Source organism: Mytilus edulis, chromosome 3, assembly GCF_963676685.1.
Source record: "Mytilus edulis chromosome 3, xbMytEdul2.2, whole genome shotgun sequence".
Lineage (NCBI taxonomy): Eukaryota > Metazoa > Mollusca > Bivalvia > Mytilida > Mytilidae > Mytilus > Mytilus edulis.
In genome coordinates, this window is record NC_092346.1 from 7,548,082 (window position 1) to 7,574,838 (window position 26,757).

General features: G+C 32.6%; 1 protein-coding gene and 1 long non-coding RNA gene across 2 annotated transcripts; both read right to left on the bottom strand.

The window, feature by feature from the left end:
* Positions 1-4,481: 4,481 nt before the first annotated feature.
* On the bottom strand, positions 4,482-5,613 carry LOC139514773 (orexin receptor type 2-like). The gene has a single exon (XM_071304403.1). It carries the CDS (start codon positions 5,602-5,604, stop codon positions 4,522-4,524), a length of 1,083 nt encoding a protein of 360 aa, XP_071160504.1. The 5' UTR covers positions 5,605-5,613; the 3' UTR covers positions 4,482-4,521.
* Positions 5,614-22,795: 17,182 nt separating this feature from the next.
* Positions 22,796-24,104, bottom strand: LOC139514774 (uncharacterized). Its single transcript, XR_011662696.1, has 3 exons — positions 23,821-24,104; positions 23,238-23,316; positions 22,796-22,983 (listed from the first exon to the last, which is right to left on the bottom strand). It is a non-coding gene; the product is annotated as an uncharacterized lncRNA (long non-coding RNA).
* Between the last annotated feature and the right edge of the window lie 2,653 nt (positions 24,105-26,757).

The following is a 26,757-nucleotide window of genomic DNA, read 5'->3' on the forward strand; positions in this document are numbered from 1 at the left end:
TTTAACTAATTGCGCTTAAATGACAACATGCCGTGACAGGAATATAGTACAAACAAACCCAATACTACACAGCACAGAGAAATGCATACATAAATAATATAATAGTACATTACAACTTGTAAACAGGTGAAAAAAACGGACATATTCTTTTAACCACAACACAGGACGCCACAGTATATATATAATATTGAAATTCATACATTTAAATGGAGCGAAATCCGAAAATTCACAATTATTTTCACAATACTGGTCCCATTGTTTATCATGATTAGGACAGTCTTTTAGGATATTTTAACTAATGATTTGTGAGGTCATAATTATTTGAATTAGAATTAACATAATACTTCAGTCAAGGAAAATGAACTTAACTTGACAAAAAAGACAGATATAAAATGAACCGAAAATACAGAATTCAAACAACAATCGATAACACATAACTTGGCATAACACAATATCCAACCGAACCCATAAGAGACACTAAAGGCATAAATGTTGGTTCTATAATTACCGAGACACGTCCGTCGTATAGCAATTGAAATTCACAATTTCAGGGGGATAAATATAATCGGGGGGGGGGGGGGGGGACGTCGTGAGTCAGTTTAGACAAAGACATATCACTTGTAAGTATTTATGTCCTTAAAATATTAGATTGTTTCATGTTCCGCGAAAAGGTTTAGTAGCAATGAGTTATAGCTTTGATCGTCAATTTTTCTCTTCATTCCATCCGTATATGTATTCGCAAAGAAAAGTTTCACTTGAACAATTATTGTAAAACATAATCTGACGAGAGAACATGAATGGGGAAATACCTATGTGTGTGTGTCAATAGGTCAAAGTAAAAGGATACTGCACTTTAAAATAAAATTTGTTAAGAAAATGCTTCTGGATTGTAACTTAAATTTTTCTTATCTGATTCGAACAAAATTTTAATAGATAGACACTATAAAGCAATGGAACATGCGTAATAATTTCCGACGTTAAAAGTCATTGTCTCTTCTAAATAGAATGCATATACGGTGGAACCTGTGTAATGACACACTTTAGTATTAAAGAACTTTTAATCTGCCACTTTTGTTGGTTCTAAAGATAAGACTTTCTTTCACAACAACCTCTCTATTCGGGCATGTTTGTGTTTATTCTAATGTATGTTAGATTAGGTATCTTTAAAAGTACATGTTATATGTACCAAAGAAACACAAAAACTTGCGCGTTCAAAACACACCGGCAAAAATGAGAGATAATACTAACAACTCATTGACGGGATGTATAAGTACCGAGCCACGTCAAATGGATATCACAGAAAACAGACCAAATAGTAAAAGTAATATTAATAATACAGAAAAGACAAATGAAAGAACAATATAACACGTTATTAAGATGTTAGTCAACGTTAGTGAGCAGAATCTATACACCAAGACTATCATGTATTATTTGTGAAGTTGATACGAAATATTTATGAGAAGATAGCTCTAAATATATGCTTAGAAAAAAATGGCTTTATCATAAAATATGTAATTTCACAAGACATCATATCATACAAATTACTTTATCAAAAGTATCTTCCATTATATCTACGTTATCCTCCCTGATGTGGCAAAGTTTTTTCAAGAAGTGAATATATCAAAAACATTCTTATTTGGGGGTAAAATTCAAACGTAAACGAAACGTGATAAAGCAAATAGTTTTCTATATTAACATGAAAAGTCTTCCACATACATAACATATTACTGTTGATTAAATTGTGCATTACATTAAAGATATTAACTATTTCAAAATTAAAGTTACCTTAACCTAGAACAGTGGTGTTACAACATGATATATATATATAAATTAAATCAAGTTTACAACTGAGTTTTAAAGTTTGTTTTTCTGTTGTACTGTTACATCAGTGTCCCAATTTTGGGAGGGCTGAGCGTTTGCAAACCTGTAAAACACCATCTTACTCTTTGAGTGTCTGTCCCAAGTCAGGAGCCTGTAGTTCAGTGGTTGTCGTTGGTTTATATTTGTATGTCGAAAATAGTTTTGGTCAGAGGCCTTTTATAGCCGACCATACTGTTTGGGTTTTTTTCATTGTTGAAGGCAATTCGGTTGCCTATATTGCTTGCTTTCATTTCATTTGCACTTGAGTGGATAGTTTCATAAGCACTTATACCACACCGCCTTATTTTTATTCAGTCTAAATAAAAAATATATACAATAGGACACTTACCATGTTAGTTATAACTTTCACTGTACCAGTTTATATTAAACTAGATGCTATTTTTGACAATTAAAGGCTCTACAGTAATGCTCGTATTTCCATCAAAGTACCGAGCTGCTGGCTACTGGGCTTTTGATGTACTCGTAATGACACATGCGAGAGCAATTACTGACCATAAGTATGATCGGTCTTCAATAATTCGAAGCCACTCATCGTATTGTGGGCTATGAAAAGCATCGACATTATTTTGTGAATTAACTCGTACGAGAAAATAAACATTGAAATTAACAATCTTAGTTGTCGACTCGGTTATTTATCTCGGACACGAGACTGTTGTACAAAATGAGAGATTTGGCGCTATAAAACCAGGTTTACCCCACCATTTTCTGCATTTGAAAATGCCTGTACTAAGTCAGAAATATTACAGTTATTGTCCATTCGTTTTTGATGTGTTTTGTCGTTTGAGTTTGCCATGTGATTAGGGACTTTCCGATTTGATTTTCCTCCGAGTTCAGTATTTTTGTGATTTTACTTTTTATTTAAGCAAAAGTAACATTTTAACTGAGTAGATTTGCATAGCGTGTAATGCATTAATAACAGGAAACTTTTGACCCTTTCGACGTTTCTGTTCTCGTTACTTTTAGAGTGCATGCGATTTCCTCGGTTTTGCCTTGTTACCATGGTTTAGGAGATTTGAACATTGATAGTCTAATGTTGACTTGACTTACTTTATAAAAGACTGTTGCAGAAAGTATAACCTATTCGATTTCAAATAAAAGTATTGTTTGTTATGTGCGATATTTGTATTTTGATTTATTATTGAATTTTATTTTATTGCATTGTGTTTTTTTTTTCTTTTATTCATTTGATTTTTGGTGTTTTAACGCCACTTTTAAGAACCACATTTAGGCTATTTCGTGGCGGTCAGTTTTCATTGGTGGAGGAAGTTGGAGTGCCCGGAGAAAACCACCGACCTTCGACAGGAAAACTGACAGTCTTAGTCAATTAAGATTGGAGCCGAGTGCACCCGCACGAGCGGGGTTCGATCTCACAACCTCAGTGTTGACTGGCTAGTGTTAACAGTAGTAACTACTTAGACCACTCGGCTACCATCATTCAAGATTCGTTTATAAAATACGTCGATGCATATTGGTTTGTGCATTCTTAAAGGGGGTTCGTTTCCTGTTTTTGGTCATACTTTCGTTCATTGATATATAGATGATAAGGATGTCAACTCAGAGAAGAACTATTTATCCTGCAATTAGCTATCTTTTGTACAAATAACAGGTAAATAAACACAATTTGGCTTTATTCGTACTTGTACAAATAAAGTGTCCTGTTATCCCACTGTCCTGTTATCCCACTTCCACGTTGAGCAAGCAGTAATATGAATATTTCTGCTTCCAAACCAGTTTATTTTGGTGTCCTCTTTGCAGTCCGCGTTTCAACGATGTCGATTTCTTTGCGAAATTTTAAAAGACAATGATTTTTATTTTAATTACTAATCTCAAGTGTTTGGAGTAATTTCAGGATAAAAAAAATATACGTACATTGTCGGAAATTATAAAATTTATTTGTACTCGCTACGAAACAGGAGGAAAAGGACGCAAAGCCTCGCTTTTCGTCTTGTTTCTAAAGATCATACAAAAATTGTATATTTATCAATACGTGTTGGTTTTATCGAGCGATACTAGAGTACCCGCTCAGAAAAATATTTCCATAATGGGCAAACGATAAATCGCATTTTACGCTTTATTATAAGCCTAGTACCTTTGATAACTATTTATGCTTGCTGGTCGTTGGCTTGTTGACATTACATCCTCAGTTCCTTTGGCTAGACAGCAGGAATGGTCTACCATAAGAATAGTTAAATCTCTATACGTTCCAATCAATTAAACAATAATTTAGGGACTCACTATGACTTTGATATATGGAATGGCAATGAAAGCTTTCCATTTATATTGCAGTTCCACCATCAATTCGACATAGTCAACTATACAAAGACACATGTATTTTCTTTACAATCATATTTAAATAAACCCAATTATTTTCATTAACATCATACTGTATATTTTAAATTGTTAAAAAAAAAAAGGAAAATGAAGAATATTAATACTATTTTATTCGTTGTTGAACAAAATTGGAAATTAATTTACAAACCTTTTTACATTTTTTTCTCATTATTTTTAAAAGAAAATATACTTTTATTTTCTATTATAAGCAATGCAGAGTTTTGAAGAAAATTCTAAAATAAATTGACTATACAATGAAAAATATTAATATTTAAAATGCACAGCAAATATAGATTAGTGATTACTTCATCAACCAAACAGTTTCTTAACTTCTACTCGGAAAGCCGTATCAAACACTCCATAGATAAAGGGATTGCACAAATGATTAACCATGTACATTCTACGTAATACTAAGCATACGTGAAAAGAAACAGAAGAAAGGTTTTTCCAAAACAAAGGATGGTTTGTTTCAATAACTATAAGGGTCCACGAAGGTAAGAAAGCCAGAAATCCGACAATAGAAATTGTCATAAACATGAGGGATATTTTGAATGCAGCGTTGTGTTGACCGGACTTCGTGGGCATTCCCAATCCTTCGGTATTTGGAGTTGCAGTTTCTGGTTTATTTGCACCTGATGAGGGTTGCATAATTATTTGTATTTTCGGATCACTCCTATCTTTCCTTTCCACATGTTTCATCTTCCTTGCATTCTTAATAATGACTTTTGTTATTAATGTGTACAGTATGGTTATTAAAATCACATCGCCACATGAGACGATAAACCAGAATCCTTGGAAAATCTTTAACCACTTCAGCTTTGTTTGGGAACCAGGAAGTTTACTGCACTGGCAGCCAGTAACATTAAAATAAGGATTCATTATCTCCACTGGCCCATAATACAACAGCAGTGGTATATACAATACGACTGATATCAGTACACAAATCATTACAGAACGACGCCTCCATGTCAAATTCATTTGTCGTTTAAATGGTCTACATATTTTCAAATATCGTTGTATTGCAATAACACACAAAAGATATAGTGAAGTGCTTATAGTTACATAGCTCAAATATTTCAACACTTTACATACACCAAATCCCGGAAATATCACGTGCCTTGTGTTCTGTATGAGATTGTAGGCTCCAGATATTAACAACGCGACCGTATCAACCCAAGCAAGCGGCACAATGAAATATCGTCCATTTGTCTTTTTACTAAGGCGAAACTGATAGACAAATATAACGGCTAAATTGCCCGGAACTCCTATTAATAGGAAAATCGACAGTAAGATAGTATTTAGTGTTAGATATTCCGTTTGTTGTTCATTCCAATAAAGCATGTACGCTCGATGTTGAATGTCTTTTGAAATAGCACTGATGTTTTCATTCATTGTCATAAGTTAAATCGTGATGTCTGTTATTCATATTATGATTATATACGTAAATATACTTCCGCTTCCATGAAGTCTTCACATGATTTTAGGGAATAAGTGCCATACTTATGTTTTATTGTACCATTTTAAAAAATTCACACGGTAACAAAAAAGAAAAAAAAATTTGAAGGATGCAAAAGTTGTAATTCCAAACCCTTATTTTCCGGGTCGGTTTCATATTCCCACCAGTTTATTTTGTGTTTACCCCAAACTATCAACATGAACTAGTTTTAATCCGCTAAGTATCAAAATTACAAGTAACATTATGTTGGAATACTCAAACTAATGTCGCCAAAACCAAAAATAAAAAAGAAAAATGTTGTGCAAATCAGATAACAGTCCTAATAGCATTCAATCTTCCTTTGAAAACCCTCCAATTTAACAAATTTGCCTTAAATTGAAAGTATTTGAAACAGTAAAGGCAACAGTAGTTTACCGCTGTTCAGTAGTCACAATTCGATTAGGCAAATACAAATCAGGGAAAAACTAAAACAGATTGAAAAAGAAAAAAAACACCAACGTTCATATACACATGGAAAAAAGTATTGCAACACCAAATTGAAATTGAAATTAAAAAAACACTCTTTATTTTTCTATGATATAATTTGATAAAAAAGAACTAGTTAAACATTATTTAAGTATCACCTGAGTTTAATCAATAAATATCGACTCGATAAGTTTTTATCTGCACATGCAGCTACTGTACCCGTAAACAGCAAAACAGATGTTTTTACCCTTATTGTTTTCAACACTTTAAATAACCAAGTTTTTAAAGTTCAAGCATAATGAAGGTTGGTCAGAAGGAAACCCATTGCATACAAGACAATCCTAAAAAGAGAGTGGTGGCCATACAGGAGCCTTTTAACAACAACTGTTCGATATCAACTCATCACTACTGGTTATCGTGCGATAAGACCATTTCGGAGACCTTTGCTAACACAGTTTTCCGTATCTAATGTAGTGCAGAGCTCGCCAAAGTTGGAAATTAGCATCGTGGAGGAAGATCCAATGTTCAAATGGAATTTGGTTCATCTTCCTTGGCCCGATCGTAGCCCGACTTTGAACCATATCGAGCATATATGGGACACTATTGGGCGGAAAGTGCGCGAAAGGACACCCCAGTTCAAACACATCATGAATTAAACAATGTCCTTCATCAGGAATGGTTGCTGCTACCTTAGAAACAAATTAGTCGATTTATGGCAGGAATCAGAAGACGCTAAGATGCGGTTATCCGTTTGAATGGAGGCTGCGCACAAAGTACTAATTTTTTTGCATATAAAGATCAACCATGATGTGAACAGTCATCTGAAGATTAATTTTGAAATTTCTGACATTGTAAAGTTCGACTACAGTAAAAGTTGTAAAATGCATTTTGTTTTTACAAAAAGCACCTTATTTTGTTATTTAAAATTGTGGTTATATAAATCTTTTTTTTTTCAAACATTTTTTGTTCGTTTCAATGCCAATGTTATCATAAACTATGTTTCAATAATATTATACACATATTTTATGATATTTCATCCCAAAAAAAAAAGGCTGATTTTTCAAGTTTTAACAAATCAAGGTGTTGCAATACTTTTTTCCATGTGTATAGAACAAACAAGAATACGGTCCTTGTATCAATATAACGCATCAAATTAATATCTTTTAGACTTTGGGAGATAAAAAAAAAACATATCCCCATATTGTGACTCTATAACTTTGCAAGTGAGTTTCCTTGTGAAATTATAATAACATTTGCATTCGCAAATAAACTCATCATAGATACCAGGATTAAAATTTCAGTCATTCCTGGTGTTAGATAATGAAGCGTGTTTTAGAAAATTTTAATAGACTTTATGAAAATGAAAAAAAATATAAATATTCTTTGCCCATCAACACAACAACAGGTAGAAAGCATAGGTTCCTTTATAAAAAAAAAGTCATAGGGACCTAAGGATAGGGGACTCATAATTGAATTTTGAACTATATTCATTAGTTTGTTTGAGAAGATTATATATGCTTTTTTCTTGTCATTATGTTAATGTTGTTTTTGTCTCAAATCGTATAAGTTGGTCTATATGGCAATAAAAGTTTTATTTGATTTGATTGATGTTAACAAATACAGTTTTTCCCACCCGTGTACTTGGCCTGGTTCTGCCTCTAGTTGAAATTGAAAATTTAATGAATGACTTTCTCTTTTTTGTTTGTTACCTTGATTTGTCTTCTTTATCGATTTTAAAATGCGATTTGAAGATTTGTTAAATAAGTACACTGAGAACAGAACTTTAACATTTAAAATTCTATGAAATTTTATCACGTAAGTAGAGGTTACTTGTTGAAATTCGTTGCACATTCATTTTTGATTTGGTAAAAAACAAATTCATCCGGCTAAATATTACTATTTTGTTATATACATATACACATTCATGGATCAACAATCTGTCGATACATGTATCTTAGCATTGCACAAGATCATGTTTTTCTCTGACTGTTTATGACGTCTTTACACAAAATCCATTGGATGTTGGATGTGTACAGATTGATTATTAGTTTTAGATGCATGATTTTTTTTATTAGTTGTTAGAGGCTTTGAACTAGCTGTCAGTTAACTGCGAGTTCTCTCAGATCTGTTCCTAGTGTCTTTTTGTTGTTGGGATGTACAAGTACCCGGCCACGTCCACTTGTATTTTTGTCCATCTGATGAGTTAAACCTTTTTAAACTGATGTTTATAGTTCGTTCTTATGTTGTACTGTTATACCACTATCCCAGTTTAGGGGAGGGTTGGGATCCCGCTAACATGTGTAACCCCGCCACATTATGTATGTGCCTGTCCCAAGTCAGAAGCCTATATTTCAGTGGTTATCGTTTGTTTATGTGTTACATATTTGTTTTTCGTTAGTTTGAATTGTTTTACATTGTCATTTCGAGGCCTTTTATAGCTGCCTATGCGGTATGGGCTTTGTTCATTGTTGAGTGCTGTACGGTGACCTATATATGTTCATTTCTGTGTCATTTTTGTCTCTTGTGGAGAGTTGTCTCATTGGCAATCATATCACATCTTCTTAATTATATTTATAACATTAATGGAGGTAAAAAAAAAAGGAAATTCCGGTCAAATCTTACTCTTTGACTAGAAATTTAAAAGATCATTTAGGTTAATAACAGCATATCTTCTTTTTGTGAATATTACAGTATATACTATTGTCTTGCTTTTTTATTAGAGTTTTTTTTATCTGTTATATATTTATGTACTTGAACGTTACTTCATCTAATTAGATTTTGGCCAGTTGTCTCATTGACATTTACAATAGATTTTCTGTTATTCATACAAACAAAACAAACGGAGCAATTGAAAGCCATGCATGTTGTCATCCTTTTAATTGGGGACTTTCCCTTTTGAATATTCCTCGGAGTTTGGTATATTTGTGATTTTACTTTTTGTTAACCCTTTTTTTCTTTAAACAACAATTATAAGTTTTAGTCGATATGAAATCATTAATGTGCGTATCGTTGGGTTATGCTCCTAACATAACTTGTTTCTGTTTCCTCATTTATATATATATGTGTTCATCTGACCTACATCTTTTGTGTTACCCTCGGTGTATAACTATTACTGAAATAATTTACATAAAGAGAGAAATGCTCGACAATTGGTCGAAGTACATGTATACACGAAACATACTACAGTATGCATATTGGACCCGGAATAATCCAGCCCGAATAAACTTTGTAACAGCCTTGAAATCAAATCTAAATATATGTTTCCGTCTGAACGTTCAAACTATCAAGATAAAAAAAAATGAAATAAATTTCTGTAAGTCACTTGAGTCTTCCATGAAAATTATATGTTATTATATAAATAATCCAAATTGTTATAGAATACATTACGATATTAGCTGTATCATCAACGACACATCTATAAAAAGTTAACATGAATGAAACTTTCAGAGAGATTTCGTGGGACATTAAAGCTCATGCGTATATCCTTTATTGGAATGAACAGAAAACAGAATATCTGACACCAAATTCTATTCTGTTGTCATTTTTCCTTTTGGTTGGAATACCGGGCAATATAGCAGTCATATTTGTTTATCAGTTTCGCATGAGTGAAAAGACCGATGGAAGATATTTTATATTGCCACTGTCTTGGACTGATACGGCCGCTTTGTTAATAACTGGGGCATTTAATCTTACTCAGAACTCGAAGTCGGTGATGTTTCCGGGATTCGGAGCGTGTAAACTGCTGCTGTATTTTAGCTATGTATCTACAAGCATTTCACTACATCTTCTATGTGTTATCGCCATACAACGATATCTAAAAATATGTAGACCCTTTGGACGACAAATGAATTTGTTTTGGAAGCGTTGTTCTGTTTGCATTTGTACATTGTGGTCAGTAATTTTGTTTATACCAGTGCCGTTTTACTATGGACTAGTTGAAATTAGAAACCCAAATCTTGGTAATATTACTGGTTACCAGTGTAGTAATGTCCCTGGTTCCCCGACAAAACTTAAATTGCTGAAGATTTGCCAAGGACTTGAGGTTTTCGCCACATTTTGCAATGTTATTGTTATTACAATATTATACATATTAATAACAAATGCAATATTTAAGCAAACAAGTAAGATGAAAACAGTCCAAACGAAAGTAGCAAAATCGGATGTTGCACCAGCGGGCACAATTACTCGATCAGAAGCACAAGAAGTCGAAACCAGGTTGGACACCTCTCCTCGAGTTACCAGAGGAAGGCACATTCTTTCCAGTAGTTCTGATCCACGAAAATCGGCTTTCAGAATATCGTTTATGTTCATGACTATTTCAATTGTTGGATTTATTGCGTACTTGCCATCATGGACACTTATACTGATAGAAACGAACAATCCAACATTTTGGAAAAACCTTACTACTGCTTCGTTTCAAATTTGTCTAGCGTTACGGAGAATGTATATGGTAAATCATTTATGCAACCCTTTTATATATGGGTTATTCGATACAGCTTTCCGGGAAGAGGTGAAGAAACTGTTTCGCAAAGATGTATAGGAGTCGTCTTTGAAGAAAGATTTAAATCAGCAATGTTTCTTGCTTCTTGATCAAATTTGTATGGTGTATAGTCCTGGTCAAATCTTAACTACTGCTTGTTTTACCTTTACAAAGGTGCGTGCATTTCTTTCATTTAAGGTGGTATGGGAGTCTAAAATAAAAATGATAGAATTCGTTCATACTTTGCCAAAACGTAGTATCTATTGATATATGTTGAAAAAATGTTATAAAAATGATAGGTCACCGCGCATTTTCTCAAGCTACAGGGTGTGACAAAATGACACATTGTGTATGGATTATACAGGAAAAAACACAATTTTGTGATTAGAAACTAAACAAAATGATAGAATTGTTAAATACTTAAGGAAAAGATAGCTTTCAGACAATGCTTTGAGAATATCAAAAGAAAAGATAGGGTCACCGTACGTTTTTTCCGGCTAAAATACAAAATAGGAAAATTCCATGTAGAATCCTTCAGAAAATGCAGTTTTAGAGTTACCCCCCCCCCCCCCCCCCCCCCTTAAAATGGCAATTTAATTTATTTTTAAGAGCAACCAAAAATAATCATCATTTGCAAAAATATCAATATTTATATTTTATATTCTTATAAATTGATTCTTTTAAATGAAAATTCACATTAAATATCTGCATTCCTGCATCAAATTTTGCAAATTGATAGAAAATCTGGACCTTTGTTTCTCTGTATTTTTACAATCCAAGATGGAGGAAGACACCCATACCACCTTAAAAGGCACTTACTGCACGATATTATTGGCGATAGAGGGTCCGGGGCACGTACAATACATAGAGGACAAATATACTTACCGATGTACTCAAAAGATATAAAAAAAATATATAAACGAGACATATTTATAGCACAAAATTGTGTTAGAATTACATTATTTAAAATCAATTATACTCATAAAGATATATCAGAGTTTGAAAGAGCCTATATTCAACTCGGTAGTTCAATTGTAGCCCTATAAATACATACAATTTTTACACGTTATGTTTGAAATATCACAATTTCACATTAAAAAGATGTTGACCTATGTAACAAATTATTCCACTACCTACAAATTAGTGTGGGTATATAGCTGTTGACCAGTTTGTCCGTCAGCGAAATAAATTGATTTGTTTATGGTGAATATTTGTAGCGTTAAATAAGGTGTATAAGGAAAAAAAGCAATACTATTAAGAATTAATTTTAGTTTGAAATAAAAAAAAAAGTTTCAGCACATCAATACCGAATCTTTTTAGCTCTTGAACAACGGAACAAATGCACCATAAATTTATTCATTAGTTAATTGTTGGTTGCTAAACGTCCAGTGGCAAATATTGCATGCATTTATACGTCCGGGATAAAGATCGGGGTAAAATGGACTGCCACGGAAAGATGAGGGTATTTTTTAGGGACAGTAATTTAACCTTGTAACAGGTCACCAACGGACCCCTTAAGAGAGTTGTTGCAAGGGTTCTTACCATGTAAAGAGCGTGTCACTCTCTTTATCCGATGCATCGGATTTAACGTCCCAATTCTGACCGGTCGTATCTTCGAACTTGGACATCCCACACAGCCAAACGGGCGCCTAATTTTTGCAAATGTTTTACTGCTGGTTGGAGTGAGACGAATGGTGACCTTTTGTTTATTCCCAATCCGTTTAGAGCGCACCCTCAATTAAGCGACAGTAATGTTGCTGATGTTCAATTAAATGAGAAAAGAATTACAACGAAAGAAAAGGTGAAGGACTTTTTTACACTCCAAAGGAAAAAAGTAAAATCACAAAAATACTGATCAATTGGGAAAGTCCATAATCACATGGCAAAATCAAATAACAAAACGCATCAAAAACGAATGGACAAAAACTGTCATATTCCTGACTTGGTACAGGCATTTTCAAATGTAGAAAATGGTCGGTTAAACCTGGTTCTATAGCGCTAACCCTCTCACTTTAATGACAGTCTCATCAATTTCCGATATTTTTACATTGATGCGTTAAATAAACAGACACAATAAATATAATAGTCAAAATATGGGTACAATCGATACCGGATATATCGACAAGATAGGCGTCTCCGGTTATTCAGGCATAACCCGCAATGTAAATTATTCATCAGTCAAAAAAAGACAAACAGATCAGACCGGGGATAGGACACATTCAAAATATTCAAAAAATGCTCTGATTAATACAATCAACAAAACGCTGCCATGTCAAACTTCATTGAATCTAGAGTTATCTCCCGTCTGACGACTGTTGAATATAGTCTCTTTGAATAGGTCCTTGAGTTTTCTTATGACCGGCAGTAAACCCTTACTATAATGAGCGTTCGTGTGGCTGTGATGGGTGTACAAGTATGCAGCCACGTTAGGTCAGAGTGAGGACGTGTTGAAGCCTTCAAGGGATGTCATGATCTGCATGTTAAGGACCCTTGCAACAAACCCTTTGGGGTCCATAGGGTACCAGTTGCAAGGTAAAATGTGTGTCCCTATTTTATATTCTCTTTTTCTAGTGGCAGTCAAGATCGCATTGACCATAATCCTAGACGGTCTCTATAATAGGACCTACAAATTGTAATCATTGCTAATCCGTCCTGAAAATGCTTTAAAATATTCGCCACTGAGCGTTTTTTTTCAAAGCCAACGATTAACAGGTAGTCAATTTTTAACCTAACCCCATTTGTAGAGGGGTCCAAGATTTAAAAGGACTTTATTGATCAATTGACAATAGTTGTAGAGTGAATGCAAATTAAAAGCCTTCTCAAAACCTTCGTTCAATTTTATTGACAAATTAGGCTCGAACTCGAAAATTAGCCAGAGTTATCTCCAGTTGGACGACTGATGGGTATATTTTAACGCTAGTAAAAATAGAGCTTTTACTACCATCTGAGTGTGTTAAATATAAGATACAGATTTATTTATATAAGTCAATTTGTCTTAGAAGATTAATCTGTTTATGGGAAAATAACTAGTGTTTAATGACATTTTATATTTAGTGTACTTTTCCATACTTTGAACCTTAGAAACACTTTATTCGCTAAGCAAAAGGTTAAAATCGCACAAACCAAAACTTTTTCAATTTAACAGATGTAAAATCTCTACGCGACTGAACTCTTTTAACTTTACCCATCACTTTTTTTTTTTACTTGACTTAAAAACGCTTAAATATTTCAAATTTAACAACGTCCCTCTTTAAATTGTGTTAAATTAATTCGGGGAACTATTTGGATACATTTTTTTTAAATTCTATGCTCAATGGAAAACAGCCCAAGCGGTTTATTTGATTCACAAGAATTGTATGATTTGTATATTTGATTATACTTGTTATTGAAACAATTATGGCAACATATATGAGATAGTCCTTCAGAAACTGCATCAAAATAGTTTTGAATAGAAGAAACATGTTCTATTTTACTGTTCACAGATGCTAATGCCTGCATACATAAATTTTTAGTAAATAATCAGCATAACAAAGATTATTTCTTTTTAATGATATATGTAATACAAATCACGTGTCGCTGGTGAAGAAAAAAAATGTCCTCCATATTTTTTGCTATTTATGTGCATGATTACGTCATGTGGATGTTAAAACTATAAGCAATAACTTAATTTTCTTCTTTGAAGTTGTTATCAGAGACTGGACATAATAACCTCTCCCATGTTTACACACTTAGTTTTTTTAAAGCACCTGTTTGTTTATAAGTAATAGTATATGCCCCTTAATCAGCATGGGGTGGCATGTTTATAGCCCTACTTTACCATTTCATAATTGAGAGAAGATATGAAAAAGGAATAAAGATTGTAAGTTTCAAAGAATAAATTATCAAATCGTTTTCTTTCTAGTCAAGTCTAATTGTCATATTCGGTCAAGGCATAAGAGTCCAGTACAGTACAGACAAAAATTTATATTTTGCCGTTGAATTTATTACAATTCGTAATTTGTTTTCTGTCTTTATGCCATTCCGGTGGTTATTACATATACATGTTCGTTCTTAGGCAAGTATTAAAGTGTTATGATATGCATTGTTATACCCTACTCTACGATAAAACGGAGGTTTTGTATCTGTCAATTCGCCGTTTCAGAATCTAATGCATCCTGGGTAATATTTTCAAAAGTGTTCACCAAAACGTCGTGATTGGTTAAAAATGTCATAAACAATGGAAATTCAACCAATGACGTGACGTTATTTTCATTTTGGGGTACGAACAATGAAATTACCCATGATTCTTTACATTCTGAAACGGCTAATTCGTCAGTCATCTTTGATTTCGAATGCTAAATCAAATACTTTAATTCAGATTGCAAACTTTTTTGGATATGTTGACACTTTAAATGTTAGAAGAGAGGGGCGAAAGATACAAGAAAGACATTCAAACTCCTAAATCGAAAAAAATGACAACGCTATGGCTGAAAAAGAAAAAGACAAACAGGCAAACAATAGTACACAAAGCACAACATAGAAAACTAAAGACTAAGCAACATGCACCCCACCACAAAACAGGGGGTGATCTCGGATGCTCTATGAGGATAAGTTTATTCTACTCAACATGAGGCACAAGTCGTGATGGTTTATGTTAGAACACATTCGTTAAAAGGAGAAGCAAGTGTAGTTACGAAATAGTATGAAGTATAGAAGATCCTTATTGATTCAGAGGTCTCTACGTCTAATACCAAGGTCAACAGCATTTAAAAAGTACTGAACTCCGAGGGAAATTCAAATTATATGTTTATAGGATTGCAACTTTACTCGGATATGTGATCACCTATACTCTTGACTTGTTTGTCAGTAAGTCTAAGTGCAACGTCATTGTAACTTACAAATGAACACATATTTGTGCAGAAAAGTAGTTCTAAATGTTACTGCCTACGGGATAACAACCTTACTTGAATATGTGGCCACAAATATTAAGAGGCAAATCCCTGTTCGTTTTTATTTAGTTGATAAAATTACACAGAAATTTTGTAAAACAACTTTCCGGCTGTTAAAGGAAACATTTTTTATTTGATTGCCAGTTACTTTGATATGTAGTCACATATAATGTTAATATATATAATCTTTATTTGCAAAACAAACAAAAACCAATTTTGGTTATGACAAATACATAGACAAAACAAACATAATGAAAACTCGACAAAATTATAATATATATGATTAATTAAAACAGTTATTGGTCTCCTTTCCTCAGTTCTAATGACCCTTTAATAAAAGAAACAACTGCCTTTACATCATTTGGTATTGATGGATTTAGAATAATCACGAGTTTATCAGTAAAATTAAGTGTATTAGAATTTACATATTTTGTATATAATATTTTAGAAAGATTTCTCTTTTATTTTTATTAATTTTACAGTTAAAGAAAAAAATAGAATTCATCGTCTAAGATATTGCATATTTTACATTTTCTTTCATTTCGTGGAATTTTTGTAATCTTCCGATTTCCTACGTTTCTGTTTGTCAGCTTGAAATGTTTCTTGTTAATCGATTTTCAACTCGACTTACGATATTTGAACATCGGTAAACTACTGGTGTCTCATTCTACCATTTAAATTGCCTGACCAAAAGACTTCTGAATGGTGTGGGAGATTCTACAATGTGTAGGGTGAAAGCTTGTTCATTCAAAACCAAATTACAGCGGTCAGTACCATACTATCTTCCTATCACATCTGAGGCAAGCTATAGTCGATGGAATATAATATTTGTTTATCGGAAGCATTAAAAAATAAACAGCATACATGCATCATCATGTTAATGCCCGTTCGTGGTTTTGGAGTTGCTTCCGTTTTATTCAACAAAATGGGGATTCGGTTATTTTAATTTTATATAATTTTGCTGTAAAAGGGACAGAGGAGTATATCGAGAATTTATTAAGGATTCTTATAGTTTTCATTTTAATGGATAATTTTCACACACATTTGTCATGAATTATTGATGAAGAGCAAATCTGTAATGCAATATTGGAGAAAAAATGAAAAAAAGTTATTGTTACGCCCAGTTGCTAATATCTGTGTTAGGCAACTAAGCAAATAACTAGGTTATTTAAGGTGAATCGTCCGGGCTGTATGGTAGGAAATGAAGACTGTCTTCCAAAAAAAAAGGGACTTGTTTGATTGAGATTGCAACAGGACACCGGTCTCCTTACGGACTCATCAAACAGATGTCAACCTTTGGACAGAGGGGGTGATTCTTATTGCCCAGTACCTTATTGCTATCCTCATTCTTACTTGAGGGTTAAGTACTGGATACATATCGCTTCCGTGCGGAGAAGGGGTTTCGAACCCAGTTTATGAAACTATATGTCGAATTCCATATGCCGAAATCCCTCTTGTATAATTATACTATAATAACAGCAGAAATTTCTTTTGGCTTATTTTAGAACAAATTATAAAATGTATAGGTCACCGTTATTGTTTTGCAAACTGCAAATTGATTGACTACACGAAAATTGATCTATTATATGTTAAAAAAATGATAGGGGAAAAAATACAATTGGAAAGATGTGCTTTATCATGATGATGATTTAACGAATACAACGAAAAGGGAGTTGCTAAACTCATTCAATTCATATTTATTTTACTGTGTATGTCAAACAGTTACATGTATAGCCGTATGACTATTAAAAATACAACACATTGTATATATGTCAGGTACAAATTTGACCTTTTCTTAAACACGGTACCCTTTTGGTATTTTTTTTTTTTTGTCCCTTTTGACAAATAGATCCACACGTTTCCACGTTGTTTTGAAAATTTTTTGTTTGAGCATTTTCGATGCTGATAGTAAATCCAGAAATGCGCTTTGGAAGTTTATGTTATTTTCATTTTCAAGTAAACTAACAGGAGTGCTGAATATTTTAACATTCCACGTGGTTTACATTTTTTATTTCCTATTTTACTCCCCTCTACCAAAATAAAAATAAATATATTTCATTTTTTTATCTAAACTTCATCTCAGTTGCCTTTTTACCAAGATATGTGATGTTTTAATGGGATACTAATTCGTGTGAGATTTTTCATATTCCTTGACGTGAAAAATAAAATAAGGCATGTTTACGAAGCCTACCGCAATGTCTAAAAGATGAAAATGTCATAAAGAAGTTATTTCACAGCAGATATTAAAGTTTGAATGATTAGATATGTGGATAATGTTGCGATTTACGGACGAGAACAGATGCAATGTAACGCTATATACCAAATGATATATCATTACGGAGCGATATGAGTACTCGCCATCTGTAAATTAGTTCTAATGTGAGCTTGTTTTCACGTACTGATTTAAGTTTTATTGCAGATCTATGTTTCTTGTTAATTTAATGACTACAGCGCTACCCATCATATGTATATAATATCTCGTGCATTTCACGTGTACATAATATTTCGAATACCACCACGAGCGTTTTGTCTTAGATCTAGTATATATTGTTGCATTCTTGATGTTATTTTAACATTGTTACGACCATGTCATGCCGAGAAGGTATTTGAATATACGATATAATTGTACCTATTGATCCGTATTACTGTAAGAAAAGTGTTCGCTGATCCATTATATTGCGAAAATGTCAGGATATTAAGATAACACAGAAAAAGTTATACGTGAAACACATGCACCACCTGTCCTGACCCTCACTTAAGATACTGCAGAATCTTAAATTATACCATATGTGGAGGTTATTTATTGGAGACTGGCATCAAATCAAGATTTCTTATGTTATAAAATGTGTCCTTGCATACTACAATGACATGTATTGTGCACCGAAAAAAAACAAAGTATACAACCCTTGCCAAAGCACAGCAAGCAACTTATTAACTCAGTAATCTAGTTGTTCCAAATAGTATGGGTTTATTTCCTATAAAAAAAAAGATGCGAGATACATTGCGATTATTACGTTGGTTGTAGTGAATAACATTGAAAATGCACGGAAAGTCTCTTATCAAATGGCAAAATCAAAAGCTCAAACATTAAAAGAATGGAATATAAAAGTCATATTCTTGACTTGGTACAGGTATTTCCTTATCTGGTTTTATAGCTAGCAAAATAGTCGCATAGAATTTAAATGGGGTCTCTGTTGTTATACAGTTCACAAAGATACTACAAAACACTAATACACATGTAGATAATGAAACACCACGATACACCACGACACGTGTAGATACCAAAACACCACGACACATGTAGATAACGAAACACCACGACACATGTAGAAAACGAAACACCACGACACATGTAGAAAACGAAACTCCACGATACATGTACATAATGAAACAGCACGACACATGTAGACAACTAAACACTATGACACATGAAGTCAACAAAACACCACGAAACATGAAGATAACGAAACACCACGATACATGCATGTAGATAACTAAACAACACGACACATATAGACAACGAAACACCATGACACATGTAGATAACTAAACATCACAATACATGTAGATTATGAAACATCACGACACATGTAGAAAACGAAACACCACGAAACATGTAGATAACGAAACACCACATCATATGTAGATAATGAAATATTACTATACGTGTAAATATACACACATTATATCTAAATCTTCTAGATATTGAATGATCTGTGGTGGCATTAATTCATTTCTTTTGGAGTACTAGTATCTCTACACAGTTGTTGATACCCAAATGTTTGTAGTAAAGTGTCGACTTCATTTAATTACTAAAAGACTATTGTAACATGGAAATATATAAAATAGAATGGTCAATAGGTGTGCTCATTTTTTTTTTTAAACCTACATGTTAAGGAACTTCATGTTAAAACATTACTCCATTTGCAACTAAATAAAAATCGAATTTATAACTCGAAAGAATAATTTTATGCAATTTTGCAGAATTCTTGAAAAAAAGTATAACTTTACTATTTCAAACCCATATTTCTTGTATTTTGAGGGAATTTTTTTTATCAAAATCTAAATTCTGTAAGGAAGAAAATGCATCATTTTTCAATTTGTATTCTAAATATAAAAAAAATGTTTGATTGCTATAATGAGTCAACACTCCACAAGAGACCAAATGTCAAAAAAATTAACAACTGAAGATCACCGTACGGCCTGCAGCAATGAGCAAAGCCCATACCTAACGCCTTTACACAAAATATTCAAGTATCCGACTTTGTGATTTTTGTGAATAGGAAAGAATCCCAATATCAAGTAGTCATTAATTGCTGTTATAGAACTCGACTTCGTGTGTCAAATAATGACAACTGAAAATTGTGCGCTGCACAAAATCAGTTTCCTGGATATATTTACTATTTATCTAAAAGAAGGACGAAAGATACCAGAGGGACAGTCAAACTCATAAATCAAAAATAAACTGACAACACCATGGCTAAAAATGAAAAATTAAGACAAACAGACAAACAATAGAGATGACACAACATAGAAAACTAATGAATAAGCAATACGACCCTCCCCCCAAAAAAAAAATAATTTAAAAAATTAGGGGTGATCCGAGGTGCTCCGGAAGGGTAAGCAGATCCTGCTCCACATGTGGCTTGCACCCGTCGTGTTGCTCGTGTCATAACAAACCCGGTAAATAGTTTAATTCGGTAGGTCACTTTCATGAAAGGGAAGGTGAAATGTAGTAACGACGTAAGGAACATATCCGATATCATTTCTGAAACGGTTATTCCATGACGGCCAACGGTTTATCTAAATGTTGTTGTTTACTTCATTATTATATAAAACTTAGAAATTAATGAAAACATATTGCTTAGCAAACTTAAGTATGAACCGCTTGAATACAGTACATAAATCCCTTTAGGAATTCTGATATGTCAAGATCAAAAAGTTGAGATTTGTCGTACAAATGTGGAAATAATAAAAAGCAATTTGATTTGCTTTGATTGGAACAGCCGTAAAAGCAATGTTTAAAACCGAGTGTTTCTGTCTGGTTTATAGTCCGGGGAGGTTTATAGTAGTTGACCTGACTGATGTGACTGTTATAAATAATTTGTAATTAAGACATAATTAGAAATAATAGTTAACCTAATTACCACTGCGCATGATACGTTATACGGCTAATTATAAATGCATTCGTCCCTGGTCACCTCTCTCTGTGACTCCTCGTAAAATATTTTGCATATGATCAAGTCATTCGGTTTATAGTTATATTTAATCATAAAACACATTTCTGCTAATTTATTCCATGTCTTTGACTGAAGTATCGACTTCGTGTTCTGTCATTGGGACAATAAAATATTATAACAGTACATGGTTATAGTTTTTTACGTTTGATGTTTGTTTTATTAGAATGATTTGACGTGACCCTTAATTGAAAGAATGTGTATAGATGGAGTTTAAATTTGGAGAAACACAGAAAATTAGCAATTTCTTATATTGTCGTCATATTTCCGAGGACATAATAATAATTTATTCCATTTGTCACTTAAGAATATAATATCTCTTCATCAAGCACTTCAAAGTAAAAGAAATCTTCATGGAGGTACATGTACTGTAAACACTTCCACTTGAGCTCATATTCTCTCTGAACACCTGGAGAATGTCAATTGTTTAGACTTGCTTTCATAACTTGGATATTTCCATCCTAAGAATTTAAGCTTTTTTAAAGCTGTTTCATTGATGCATAACACACATGCATTTCTTCTACTTTTTATTATTTAATTAAATTGTAAACATTGTTAAATATATAAAGTAAGTAGATTATTTATTATAGGGACTTGTGCAATTACAGAAGTGTGTCAATTAACATAGTTTAACATAATATATACATATACATCCGACCCACTGGGTCTATAAGTCACCTAAATATTAAATATTAAAGTTCATATCTGATTTGTGTCACGAATTTGATAGTAAGTCTCAATGATCAATGTATCTAGTGAAAAAATATAATAATTACAAATACGATAAATATTCATCAATAAATTAAAGTTTTAGATAATTAATTACAATTGTCCGAATAGTTGCGTCCATCAGATATTTCGTGGAAAGTTGATTAAGATATGATCAAGTTTTTCGTCATTGCTCATTTGCAAGTAGTCGACATCTCATATAATGTCTTTGAAATGTTCATTGCTAAGTTCAGTATAAAGCGAACAGTCAAGAACAAAATGTGATTCGTCTTCAATGCTGTTTTCGGTACAAAAATTACAAATGCGTTCCTCTCGGTGTTCACCAATTTACCTTCTAGTCTATATTGTATTATATTATATTATATTAGCGGTAGAATTCCACACCGTAATTGTGCTAGGCACGATCGTTGTGATTTGCTGAGATTCAACTTAACGTATGATTCTTGTTCAACAATTGTTTTCAGTTTAACGTACGGTTCTAAGCTTGGCATTAATTGGGGATTTGATGGTCGCAAATTAAGTTTACTGGCGACGCGTTAGAGGAGACAGTTAACGGGTATTTGCGACCATCAAATCCCCAACTGATGCCACACTCTAAAAATTGTGTTTAGAGCCTAAACACTTTCCTAAACACATTTGTGAAACCGATTTTTGACATGTTTTAAATCTAAACATGTTAAATATTTAATGTGCTAACAGCCTAAACGTGTCAAGCTATATTGTGCTTAATAGACTGTAAACATGTTTAGATGTAAAGTGTTTAGACTAGAAACATGTTTTGCTAAAATGTGCTTAGACTGTAAACATGTTTAGTTGTAAAGTGTTGTATCTGGAAACATGTTTAGTTCTGAAGTGTTTTGTCAGGAAACACGTTTAGCTGTGAAGTATTTTGAATGTAAACATGTTTAGACCATAAAGGGTCGTGAAGAAACATGTTTATCTTTTTAGTGCGATAAGCCGTTACTTCATTAGACCCCAAATAAACTAATATTCCGGAAGGCTAGACTGTAAAACGTATGATAGCTTTCAATATTACATGTGTTCATACCATCACAAAAGGAGCCAAACGCATCAAACTAAGAAACTTGAATTTCCAATTCAAATTGATTGTGACTAATACCTTTTCAATCTAAATGAGTATTTTCTTTAATTCAATTGTCAACAATCGACTATTGCATTTTTTCTTCATTTCAAATATTCATTAAACAGTCTAGAACTCATGAAATGAAATTATTATTATACTAATTCTAGGATTAAAAACAAAATTACAAGATATGAAACAAAGGAATTTATGTAATTGTTTATTTCCAGTTAATCATTGAACACAATCAAATATAAACTCATAAAATCATAAATTCATAGCAACGTACATATACATAATATTGACCAATCAAAACAATTTGAAAATGTCCTGTTTTCATTTTACAAGTCAATAAGAGCTTCTCCTTTCTTAGTACCCAACTGCTGGTCACTGGCCTGAAAGATAGAAAAATATTGATAAGCAACTAAGTAGAATTAATCTAAAAATATAAGTATACGAACTACAACACCAAAAAGTAAATGCAGGAGTTAAGATCAAGATAACAACATTAGAACCGTGGTATAAAAGCATAAATGTACTGATGAGTAAATTGATATTTTAATATAAAACTTCTTTTCATGCTTAATATCATTCATTTGATCAAATATATATTGACATTTTTAAAATCAAATACACTTCGGATTCTTACCTAGCAATATAGTTGCTACTGTGCATTATCTCCTCTTTTAGCATGTCAAGACAAATGATTTCCTCTGCACTTCTCTCATCTAGAATAAAACAATACATATCAATAAAAATATAAGAAAGCACAACGGCTTATAACTATTGAATAAAAACAAGCATCTTTTTATTTATTTTGAGCAAATGTTGATTGTGCATATAGGAAGTGCTTACTAAAACAATGAACTCGATATGACACTGGTTTTGCGAATGATGCACTCGGCAGATTCCGCTTCCCTTCATGTTCCATTATAATCTGCCGAGGAGTACCAAATGAAAATTGTCCTCGCGAACTCCTTTCCAAGAACATATATATATATATTATCATAAGTGCTAGCTTGCATGATAGAACATTAAACAAATCTTATCTTTACACAAGATAGTTTGAACACTAAAAGCTCTTACAAGCACTTGTTTCGTGGGATGGTTCCCCCTTTTCTTCTCTTGCATTGACTATAAGGTAGTGTACTTGTACATAATACTTATAACTGTCAATAATCATTTAAAATTGGCAGTACAAAATAAAAATCAGTATAATTATAACTCCTTACCTTTCTGAAACAGTTAAGTTACGGTCAGTTATGGTCAGAAATAAACAGCGTGGCCTTTGACTTCGGGTTCTTTGTTTCTTCTTCCCGCTCAAAAATTAGCACGTGGTATGCATGCCGTCTTCGGCCTAAATGTGTTGTAATTCTAAACGTGTTTAGGAAAGTGTCTAAATATTGAAAGTGCTTAGAATTTAAACACGTTTAGCTTCATATACTTGACGATGTAGCTAAACATGTTTAGCACAACAACATGTTTATTGCAAAGTGCTGAGAGCCAAAACATGTTTAGTGCGAAGTGCTGAGAGCCAAAACATGTTTAGTTTTTAATGCTTAGAAATCACTGGTATTAAAGAGATAATAGTAACTGCAATTACGATTATCCCAATATGGCGACGGTAGATATAGGTAAAATCTTTACACTCGTTTTTCTTAAATGGAGCATGTTTTTGTCAATAGTTACTCAGCTGCAAGGTTTATCTATACCATTACATCATATTTGAATCGTAACGGTGTACTGGAATTGTCTAAGAGCTGTGAAAACAGCCGTTGAAAAATTCGGGATGATAATCGTAACTCTATGGTATTTTTCTTCTTTGATAATCGTAATTTTCTTTATATGATAATAGTAACTGAAACATAATAAATGTGTCTTTCAGCATTTCAATGGTATTTTGTGTGTTAAAAATGTAAATGCCCAGTTAAACGATGACACTAACGCATATAAAAATAAATGAAGAAACTTACAGGTTAATATCTAGGATAAATTTACCTATATATCTCTAATTGATGAGAAAAAGGATGGATTAGCTATATCCCATATTCCAAAAGTGCAATCCTTTCAATTTATTGCTCAAAATGAAAGTCACGTATACCACATTTTCATATGTCAAAAAAGATATATGCCTGTTTCATTGATTTCAGGAAGGCATTTGATACTATTAATAGAGATAGATATAGGAAGATGTGGTGTGAGTGCCAATGAGACAACTCTCCATACAAATAACAATTTAAAAAGTAAACCATTATAGGTTAAAGTACGGCCTTCAACACGGAGCCTTGGCTCACACCGAACAACAAGCTATAAAGGGCCCCAAAATTACTAGTGTAAAACCATTCAAACGGGAAAACCAACGGTCTAATCTATATAAACAAAACGAGAAACGAGAAACACGTATATATTACATAAACAAACGACAACTACTGTACATCAGATTCCTGACTTAGGACAGGTGCCCTCTTTTACAAATTGTCTTATTACAACATAGATGGTCCCTTTTTTTTTTAGTATAATGAAAGATATGTATAAAGAGGTTTTGTACTTGGTAAAGATCTCGGAAGGTATCACTGATTTTTTTAATTCCTCAGTTGGGGTAAAACAAGGGTGTATTTTAAGCCCTACATTATTTTCTTTATATATTAATGATTTACCATCTATTTTTGACTCAACATGTGAACCACCCAAGTTAAATGATAATGATATATCATATCTGTTATACGCTGATGATTTTGTTCTTATCAATAAATTCAGCCGTCCATATTTTTCCTTTGGATTCACTTTTTTCTATTTTATACTGATATATGATTTTAAAAATTAAATTCAAATGTTTTGATCAAATTCCCATGTATTTTAGGACGTTTCTTTAAACAGTGTGGATGGTAAAGGATCTAGAATAGTTACCAGTTTATTGTTACTATTGTTTATTGTCACTTTTGTTTTTTGTTACTTTTGTTTATTGTTACTTTTGTTTATTGTTACTTTTATTTTTTGTTTTTATTAGCCTTACCTGTAGTCTTACGAAGCATTTGACAGACGAAAAAAAACACAAATATGTATATTGATAAATTACATCAAAGGACCAAACATGTAGATTATCACAGTCGGAACTGGTTTAATTACAAAGATTTTTATAGATTTTAAAACAAATATTTTGAGCTTCAGAAAAATGCATGAAAATTAGGAAAGGCTAATTTATGTTTTCATTTCATAGAAAAGTACTAATTATATGGCAAGTATGCAAATACAAAAATGTTCCTTGTTTAGTACCTTCAATATTTTTCTCTACAATATCTTCCATGCATATGTATGCAGCTTACTTTTCATATACCGAGTATTTATGAATTTTTAATAAGTTTGTTTCTAATTTTGCGGAATATGTGTTATTTTATTCTCATCTTTGCAGTCATTCTTTGAATACGTATTTCTTGTAAGAAAATTTAAAGCTACATCAATTTTATTTTTTGATTTTCGGGCTTTTGGCCAAACTATAAAAGAACACAAATCCATGTTTGTCAATGAACTCCACGTTACTTAATTTCATAATACACAAAGAATCCCATTTAGGGCCAAACATTCTCTAGTCTTATATAGCATTAAATGTTTTAAGAATGTCATATTATCATAATTCAAAATTGAATTTGTGTTGTTTATAGTTTATATCTGAGATACTGAAATTTCAGTGACAGTCATGAAGTAGCTAATATGAATAAAAAGATGTGGTATGTTTGCCAATGAGACAACTTTCCACAAGAGACCAACATGACTCAGAAATTAACAAATATAGGTCACCGTACGGTCTTCAACAATGAACAAAGCCCATACTGCATAGTCAGCTATAAAAGAAATGACACTGTAAAACACTTTTCAAAGTTATCCCTTGTTCATCATAACTTTTAAGTTGTGATATCATCCATGAAAAATGATCGAAGTGACATGAAAACTGTAGCCACTAATTTCTCGTCAAACGGTTTTTGACGAATACTAAATGTCTTTCCTACTTCGTTATGACATAATAGGGTATGTTCTAGAATTAAATCAGCAGTGGCTTCCCGGGGGCAGAAATAGCACATATAACCACCTACAATAAAATAATTTAAACAATATTAACTATATTTACTATTTACTTCAGGATAAATTATTTTTTGTTTACTGTCTTAATCAGA